This window comes from Triturus cristatus, chromosome 4_2, assembly GCF_964204655.1.
Source record: "Triturus cristatus chromosome 4_2, aTriCri1.1, whole genome shotgun sequence".
NCBI lineage: Eukaryota > Metazoa > Chordata > Amphibia > Caudata > Salamandridae > Triturus > Triturus cristatus.
This window is the reverse complement of record NC_140586.1, coordinates 264,445,233-264,455,124: the sequence shown is the minus strand read 5'-3', so window position 1 is coordinate 264,455,124 and position 9,892 is coordinate 264,445,233. Positions and strand designations below refer to the sequence as shown.

General features: G+C 43.5%; 1 protein-coding gene across 4 annotated transcripts in view; it reads right to left on the bottom strand.

Annotated features, from left to right (window-relative positions):
- Positions 1-1,744: 1,744 nt before the first annotated feature.
- Positions 1,745-9,892, bottom strand: part of ARHGAP29 (Rho GTPase activating protein 29) — a 323,518-nt gene continuing 315,370 nt past the window's right edge. For all 4 annotated transcript variants that reach the window (XM_085601475.1, XM_085601476.1, XM_085601477.1 and 1 more), the window contains one exon: positions 1,745-4,886. In XM_085601475.1, coding sequence (XP_085457601.1) covers positions 3,991-4,886 — 896 coding nt within the window. In that variant the 3' untranslated portion in view covers positions 1,745-3,990. The remainder of the gene's footprint in view (positions 4,887-9,892) is intronic.

Genomic DNA, 9,892 nt, shown 5'->3' with positions numbered 1-9,892 from the left:
TTACACTTGACTAGGACGTGTCCTGCCTCCACACATAGGGCTACATATCCCTTGTAGTTAGTATGGAGCCAAGACAGGGAAGGAAGGATGCCTGTGGACTTCACAAGGAAACCTCTAGAAGCTTCCCACTTCAAATGAATGTCCAGGTAAAATATTGAACACCAGACACCAACGCTTCAGTACACTTCTGGACCTGTGGATACTCTTCCAGGAAGAAGAATGCTGTGCAGCTGAAAGGGCTGCTATGCTGGATAGCCACTCTGCTGGACTGCTGCTATAAAGGACTGCTGCACTGCTGTGCAGACCCCTTTTGCCTGGGTGAGAATGACTGGACCTGCATCTGTTGAACCCAGGACCTCAGGGAGAGAAAGCTTCAACCACCTTGAACCCAGCACCTGTACTCTGCCATCAGTGAGTCATACCCTGGCAAGTCAGGCCACCCCAGTCCAGGACCCTTGAAAGCGTGGCTGAAGGTGCTCTATCTATCAATCCATGTATGGATCCAGCAGAACAAACGCATCACCTCTGATGTGCGGTCTTATCCTGAGAAAAACCAATGAATCGCCTCTGCTGCAAGGATTCTCCCAGCGCAAGGACTACGCATACACCTCGCAGCACACATCGGAACTGCCACTGTGTGAAGCTTCCCCAACGCATGCCCTCACAATGCAAATACCTCTCATCAGCAGCGCCGCAGGTTCTCATATCGCAGCTCCTTGCAACAGAAGCCTAGCCCAGACTGCGCAATGCATCCTTGACGCCAGCCTTCGATTCACAAGCCCTAATTGACAGGACCATAGATGTTGACCCTGCCTTGCAGCTCCTCAGAACAGACTCATCGTCTCAGCTGCGGGATGCATCCTCAACGCAGGACCTCGCAACACTCCGCCAGGATATAAGGTACTCTTGTTCAGCAGGCCTAACTGGGTCCCTGTAGCCGGCCGGCACTCCATCATGGTCGGCCTGAACTTGTAACTTTGTCCTGTTCTGGGCCGACTAGATATCCACAGCTGGCGCATTGTGCTTTTTGGAGCCATTTTCTTTGAAATCTTTAAAATTGAATATCTCCATTTCGGATTGGATTTTTGTCATTTTGGTCTTGATTTATTTTTTTAAATGTACTCTATTTTTCTAACTTGGTAAGGGATTTTTTGTGTGTTGTGCTTTCACTTTCTTACTAATTGTATAACTGCATAAATATTTTACACATCAACTCCAAATTAACCCTAACTGCTCTGTGCCAAGCTACCAGGAGGCTGAGCACAAGTTAATTTGGGGTTTGCTTGTGCCTCACCTTGACAAGGATTATGGCTGCTGCTTGAGTAGGGGTTCACCCCCATAAGACAGTAATCAAATGTCTTTCAATGCTTTATAATTGAAATCCAGGTGTGCTTCAACATTTCTATTACTTCTCTCAACAAGCCATTTCGACTTACAAGAAGTAATTTGATGAGAAATTAACACCTGTTGAGGTCTAAACACCAGAATGACGATGTGAAACAGTGGTGGATCAATGATGGAAAAACAGGCAAACATTCTGGTCTCAATGCGCTCTCATACTCCTGCTCATTTATACAAACCTTTATATAACACATTTGTCAATGGGAGACATTTGAAAAAAATGAATACATCACGGAAGAGCTGCTATTCATGCAAACTAGAATTGTAACAAGGAATTGATAAGATTTTTCAAGCCCTCCACGATACAACGAACGGTATCACAATCAAGAGCACGGACCTTGGCTATAATAAAATACTTTTAATATGAAAAGGAAATCCAGTTCACTGTAATACATATTTGAGCATTTTTGGGCAATTAATTTCACATTTAACTGAGGCTTGAGGGATAGCTGGGTTTACATTAGAATCTAGGAAGAGCCAAAGAGTCTACGTTTTAATAAGTTAAGGAAACCACAATCTTTGCAGAAGCCATCAAGTTTGTGAAATAAATGCACACATTTATATATCTGTTTAACACATGTACTGTTTACACATAAAAACGACTGAAACAAAGTGAAAAGATCTGATGCACATACTCGAAGCTTATGTTTTGGTCAAACCCTTCTTGAAATTTCATCTTACATCATGTTCATGTATGACATTCCTGATCTATTACACCAGGAATTAAATAATCAAAATAGTCACAAAACGAACATGGAAGTCAGCAGTGAAAACATGATAACTATGGCGGGGATATTTAGTTTTGCCACCAAACTAGAAGCTAAACTTATTTAAAAATTGCTGCCACTTTATAGTGCTAAATCAGCTGTGCTATACAGGGCAGGTCTATGGGCACCAAATTATGACCTATAGAAAAGAGAACACATTTTTTAGGAAATTCTTAGCTGTCTCACAATCAATCAATGAGGCAACAGTCCACAAGGAGCTTGGTCTCCCATACATATCCGACAAAGCGTGCCATAAAAGCCTGATATTGTGGCACTCAACATGGACTAAACCTGAAATCTTGTTTACAAGGGCAACCCTTAGAGATTGCCTAACTTTGGATTATGCACTCTAAATACCATGATTGCACATATTAGAGGTATGTTCTAGAGAATCTGTGACTCAAATGAATACTCTTGGGAGTCCCTAGATTTTATGGCCCAGATTTCAAAAAGGGAATTAAAGGAGCATATTAATGCAATGAGGGCCCAGGAAAGAAACCTGACAGATCATACTAAAGTTACTTTTGTGAGTTACATGTCCTTCTAGAATTATATAAGGGCTCAGCCATATTTTACAATGATTATTAGTACATACCATAGATATTTTCTTATACGTTTCTGTTTGTGTATAGTTCACCATTTAGCCGCATTTCCAGTTATGGGGTGCTGGGTACCAGATGGTTGTACTTGCTTGTGCGATAATAAATCAATCCAGTTGACATTGCATTTGACATTGTAAATTCCACACCTTTTTTATGAAGTGTTTTTTAAAACCAATATTTATTAGGAAGAAGCTATATGATTATCAGGAAACTTAAGTTCTTGCTTAGACTAAATGTTGTTTTAGTATGTAATACCATCATCACATACATTATATATGTAATATGTGACAGGAAATCAATTTACTTGTAGAACCCCACGAAGATTTACCGGATGAATTTACATTTTTTATTTTAATACAGGTTTTAATGCAAATAATTGTATATATTGTATCAAATTTATTTTAAGTATGTGTTTTATAATGTGCTCTTTTACGGTTTCTATGGACTTAAACCAATAAAGTTTGAGCCTAATGGAACATATGAGTTACACATCTGGTTACTGCGCCACTGCTACCAGTAATAAACTGTGGCAACTGAACTCCCTAAGCAGTTTTCTGGCACTGGCAAAACTACACTTTTGGCAAGCTAAAGCAAATTAAAAAAGTGATCAGCTATTTCCTGTTATTAAAAGTACAGCTCAGTAAGTGCATCTTCCGCATACAAATAATATTAAAGTGACAACATATAAAACAGACAACAGATGAAAAACATATTGGACTTAAAATATACAGCAATATATAATACAAAACTATGTCACTCTGACCTCGGTTTTAACCTATTGTGATCCACAGCTTCCATTGCACAGATAGGAAAAACTGTACAGTTTTTTCATAGCAAAGCTCAAGCTTGGCTGTTTGCTTCACCAACTGGTAATATTGTTTATTAATACAATGAAGAGCTTGAAAAAAGTTTGTTCATGTGTTACAAAAACGAACACTGTTTCTTTCTATAAATAAGCACTAACCATTTCCCTGCATGAAATGTCCTTCCTTACAAGAGCACCTTTTCTTCACTTAGGAGCCCTTGAGGAATGCAAATAAATACACCTTCATATGAAAAACTAAAAAACAAACCTGAACTGCAATCTTCGTCCTTCACTTTTACCAGTTTTTTTAAAAACACTGTAGGAGAACAATTACAATATGGCACAAAGAAGGGTCCCTCGAGGAAATAGGGAAAAGTGACCGCGTCAAATAAAACTCTACAAATATGATGCTACACTACACAAAGTGAGCTTCTCTGTGTTCCAGTTCCTGTATCCGTTTTGGCCTGAGTCTTAGAGGTGGCTTCACTTCTGCTTGGTGAACGTCATCCACCGAGCTGTTTCTTTGAAAGTTTGTGTGTTGCACAGACGTGGGTGATAGGGAGTCTGTGTCTGCAACAGGTTTCAAAGCACTGTTATTATTTTGGGGGAGCGCAGCAATGCTGTTGGTTGCTGCGCCAGTTTTGATGGAATCGTCATTCTGATTGGCCTTGCTGTAGGAAGGTGGCTTGTAAAAGGTCCCAGGTGGAGGTTGCAAGGTTCTTGGAGCCCTGAAAGCAGAGAGGTTTGAGTCTGCGGGCATTCCTTCTGTTGTCATCTTGACCGTCCTTCCAGGTACAGTGTATGGATGGTGGGGAAGCAGGACACTTCTTTGATTGTTGCCTGCATTGTACGATGAAGCAACAACACAGGCGTGTAGGCTTTCATGAGCTTGGTTCTCTTGGGGTACATTGGTCACTATCATTGCTGTCCTTTGGGTCAGGTCATACTGTCTATACTGCTTGCCCCAAGACATCTGGGAATCATAAGAAGAAAGTCTTTTGTACGCATTTATAGCAGGGACAGGCTTAACTTGCGTAACTTCTTCAATAACAACACTCTGGCCAACTTGGTCTTCATTCGGAGCACCGACATTCCTCGAATTGTTCTCGGTTAGAACAGATGGAGCAAGTATTCGATCTACAGGGAGACTCACAGGGCGGACACCTGATTTTGTCCTGGGTGACCTCATTTGGACTTTAGTCATTTGGCGATATGATTTTAAGGGCACTGAATTGCTAGGTTTCCCTCCATCATCTGCAACTTGGGAAGATGCTTCAATGTCTTTATCCAAACTTTTATTCTCGCTGATCCCTAAAAAAAGAATAGAACGTTTTAAAGAACATATTCAATGAATTAAATAAAACAAATAAGCAACAGATCTGTAGGACAAGCTCTATCCAGAAGTTTCCAGTATCAGGTTAAAACCTTGCAGGAATACTAGAGCAAACATAGAAGTCATGGAGCTGGTTACGGTGACACCTTTGTTTCAGAATTTTTCCACCCAAAAAATTACAATAGTAGCCTGACCAAGTGACAGTTTTCCTTCAAAAGAGTTATGCATTATGAAAACAATTTTAACATTAGCCATAGTGGATGCTTCAATTACACTATATCGAGGTTGTTAATGTCAACCCACATTATTGCAGCTACTACATAGACCTACCGCTTTTGTGAGGTAAGCAGATACTTACGATCCTTAACTGCACTAATACGAAACCTGATAGGTAAATAAAGGTGGAATTAAGAATAATAAATATATAGCTAGAACGTTGTGGTATGTCAATATAGAGGATATGGTATTTTTGTTATGTGATATATCACACGTAATGGATTAAAGTCGGAGTTCCTATGTAGGGTTGAAATATGCGCAACCTGTTGAGCTTTCTTTAAAGCCTACAAGAACAGTCGAACAGGCAAATAGTGGAATTACATGAGGAAAGCCATTTTCATTGGTCACCTCTCTCTTGCAAAGCTCTCCACTGTGGATGCCAAGCAAGAGCAAATATGAAACCAAAAAATAGAGCCAAACCATTTTGTAAATTAAAGCAAACCATGCAAGAGATCCACCAGACCGGAGGGCTACATCTGGAGAAGACCATGCAAGGAAGCTACTGAGATGTACGACTGCCAGATGGTACTTACTGCTTTCATTGCTTTCACGTCCTATTAATATCAATGAGAATGCCACTTAATATCTCTAAACACAGAGAATCCTGGATTTATGCTTAAATCTCTCTATTACAACTCCCAATGATAGGCACAAAGCGCAATATTCTCCTTCCATTAAGAGGCAGCAGGTGTGCACTCATACAAGCCTTTTTTGAGTGACCATCAACTATCCTCTGGATCTAAACCAAAGCTCTGAGCATAATGGTGGATTGGAAAGCCAAGTGCTATTTTGCAGACACACAAACTCAAATTAAACATAAAAGAAATGGTTACTTACTTTGTAAGCATCTGTTTGTGGCATGTAGTGCTTATAGATTCACATGCTGTGCATACCCCTGCCATCTAGTGTTGGTCTCGGACATGTGCAAGTTGTTTTTCTTTCAAGAAGTCTTTTAGAGTCGCAACGTACCATGACTACACTTATTGCTGGTAATGAACATGGGCATCGGATCCATTGTTAGATTGTTTTTCTTGCACACAGGGTGAGGACGTAGATGGAGCACAGAAATACAGAAAGATGACGATGTATAGAAAGGATTATAGATGAAACTTTAAGAGGAACATTTCTGCAGCGCCGAAAGGAAGCTGGGGAGGGCGCATGTGAATCTACAACACTACATGTCATTAACAGATGCTTACAAGGTAAGTAAAAATTTCTGTTGGTGACGTGTAGCTGTAGATACACATGCTGTGCACAGACTGTAAAGCAGTCCTCCCAAAAGCAGTGGCCAGAACAGTGTGTGCAGGCCAGTCTGACCAACTTTCTCTAGATGATGTGCTTGAGTATCCAATGTTTTGAGAACGTGTGTGGAACAGTCAAGGTTGCCGCTTTACAAATGTCAAGTATAGGAATATTACCTAAAAAAAGTCATCAACGCTCCTTTCTTGCAGTTTGAGTGGGGTTTGGGAGGAAGGGGTAAATTGCATATGGCTTTTGCATAACAGGTCTGTATACATATGACTATACAGCATGCAATACAGGCTTTGGATAGTGCACACTCCTTGTGCGGCGTGGAGGAGATAAAAAGTTGTTTTGTGCACCCCGAGAATGTGTGGTGCGGGAAGATTAATCTTGCGCTGACTCGCACACTGCCAAACGCCCTGTGCGATGGCCAGCAACTGAACGGAGTGTGTGCCGCCCTGTTTCTAGAGGTAAAACATGAAAGTTTTATTGTCTGTCCGGACCAGAACTACCTTGTTCTGGATGAGTGGGAGGAAGGCCCTGAGGCTAATAGTATGGCCAACAACTCTAGATGATTGATGTGGAGACCCAGTTGTTCAGGTGTTCACACACCTTGTATGGTTATGTCTTGCAAGGGAGCTCCCCAACCAGTTAATGAGGCGTTCATGGTTATCGTCACTTGGGGAACCAAGTCAAGAAAAGGCTGTCCCTGCAGCAGATTGCTGGCATTCGACCACTGGAGAGAGTGATAAGTATGGCCCCAAATTAACACTCTAGATCCTCTCACTGCATCCCTCTCACTGCATCCCGCCCTCCGCCTAGGACCACTGTGCCTCCAGGCACTCCTGCAACAAATGCACATGTAACCTGGTGTGTGTAACTAGGCGCATAGTAGCCCTGACTGTTACTTGGCGATCTGGCTGAAAAAGAGGTATTATTGTCTGGAATGACCACACTCTTGCTGGGCTGAGGAATGCTTTCCCTACTCCCAAAACTAGTATGGCCCCTAAAAAAGGCTACCTGTAGGGGTTGGAAATGAGATTTGATCGCATTGATGGTGAAGCCTAGGCTGTGCAACAGCTGCATGGCGACTTGGGTGAGTGCCAGGCATTGCTGATCTGTGGTACTCTTGATCAGCCAGTCATCCAGATAAGGGGAGACGTGGATGCCCCTCTTTCTGAGGTGAGTGGTTACCACTACAAGGCACTTTGCGAACATCCTGGGCGCTGTGGTTACACCAAAGGGCAGCACTTTGAAATGATAATGCTGACAACTTACCATAAACCAGAGGAACCTTCGATGTGCAGGGTGGATAGGTAGGTGGAAATAGGCGTCCTTCACGTTGAGAGCAGTCATGAAGTCGCCTTGCTGTAGCAGTGGAATGACATCTTGGAGTGTCACCATGTGAAAATGTTCGATAGTTTGGACTTGAAAGTGACCAGTGGTCAAAAATGGGTCTTAAGGATCCATTCTTGTTAGGGATGACAAAGAAAACACTCCCTTTGCCTCGGTGTTGGGGCGGCACAGGGTCAATAGCCCCTTTGCTGAGTAATACGTGCATCTCCTCTTGGAGGAGGCGCGGATGTTCTGGGGAGAGCCTGTGTGTGCGGAAGGACGTTTGATGGAGTTTGTGTAAATTCAAAGCAATACCCCTCTGCTTTAATATCTAGTACCCACTAAGCCGAGGTGATCTCTGTTCAGCAGGGCAAAAAACCTTGTACTCTTACCCTGGCAGGTGTTTGACGGTCAGGGGAAGGGTAAGGGAGTCACTGTTTTGCAGGTCCGTTGTGAAACTGCGTCTTTTCCCTTGCCTCTATATCCACCCTTATAGCAATCATGGGTGGGTGGTGTTGTTGCTGCTGTCTGGGATAGGAAGTAGAGGCCTTGAGTGTGGTGGATTTGGCCCGCCGTGATATTTTGTGTGAAAGGGGCTGCGGGTAGCTGGTGTTTGCAGTGCACCCATGGTTTTGGCTGTGTCCTTTTTAATTTTCTCCAACATCCCATCTCTGAAGATGTTTTCTCCCTCGAAAGGCAAGTTGAGGAGATGTTGCTGAACCTCTGGTTTAAAGCCAAAGACGCAGTGCATACCTGATGTTGGTATTGGAAATAATATTTCCTTTCGCCACCAACTCCTGACCAAGTTTCCTGTGTTGCTCAGGAAGGTGCTGAACCAGATCCTCAATTTTGTCTCAATGGGTGCAGGTGTAGCGGAAAAGCAAGCCCACTGAACTGGTGATCTGCCAATATGTGGCAGACCAGGCGCCGACATTCTTGCCGGTCAGGTCAATCTCTTTGCTCTCCCGGTCTGGAGGGGGGAGCATCACCTGTACCCTGGGAATTAGTAAGCTTGCGTTTTGAATGTAACACCAGAGAGTCTGGTGGATGCTGACCCACTGATGTAAGTGGAGGGTTAGAGGGGGGAGGCCTTATATTTTTTTTTATCCACCGTGGGAGTAATACCACATGCTTTCACTGGCTACTTGAAGGCGTCATGCGCGGGTCGGACCACGCCCTTCATCATATGCAAATATTGCATTGACCTATGTGTGAAGGAGACTGTCTCATTGAGGAAGTCTTCCTCCTCAGGTTGGTTCTGCACTTCCACCTTGTGGATGGTGACTGCATGCTGGAGCACTTCATGATTGAAAGTGGTGTCATCTGGGGTGACGGCTTAGCTGGATGAAGATCCGAGCCCGTATAAGCTGGGAGTTCTATGTCAATCATCCCATAGTCCTCATGTAGTCGTGTCTCTTAAGAGGAGCCATATGATCATAGACACACCTTGGACTTTACCCACTCCCTGAAAGAAGAGATTTCTGTGGTAAATGTTTCATAGGGAGTGGTGGGTAGTGGTCCAGGAGGCAGAGAAGGAGAAAGGGGATTGGGAGGAGGAGGCAGTGGGGGAGAGGAGGTGCCAGTGTAATGGTGTATATATTTCTGGGGCGTTGGATCCGAAAGAAATTTTTATCTATCTTCGAAAGTTAATTTCCTGTTAGGAAGAGCCAGGTTTTTGGGCCTGTCTGAAGGCTTAGCCAGGATCTGACCGGAGCCAGGCTGTATGTGTATTCAACACTGTCTAGCATTGAGCTCCTCATGTAGGCGCTGAAGTATAAGCTCCTCAAAGTCCTCCGAAGCAGCAGAATATGCAAGAGTGAATGGCGCCTTCCTCAAAGCTGATGGTTCGAGGCCCATGCAGCACCCAACTTGCTTTCAGGTCTAGTAGCTTCAAATAGTTTGGGGCTGGTGCCAGTGCGGCTGCCGAGGTAGATGGTCCTGCACTGGGTCCGAATTCTCCACTAGGTGGCAATAATGGCCTTGCAGCAATGGTGACTCGGGTGAGTACTTTGGGAGCTTGAGGCTCAAAACTCCTGAGGAGGTAAAAGATGAGAAGCTGTGTGTTGGGCGCTGGTACTCACTGTAACCATCTTGGACTGTCCTTGTGCCAGCGGGGTCTCTTCCTCCTCCA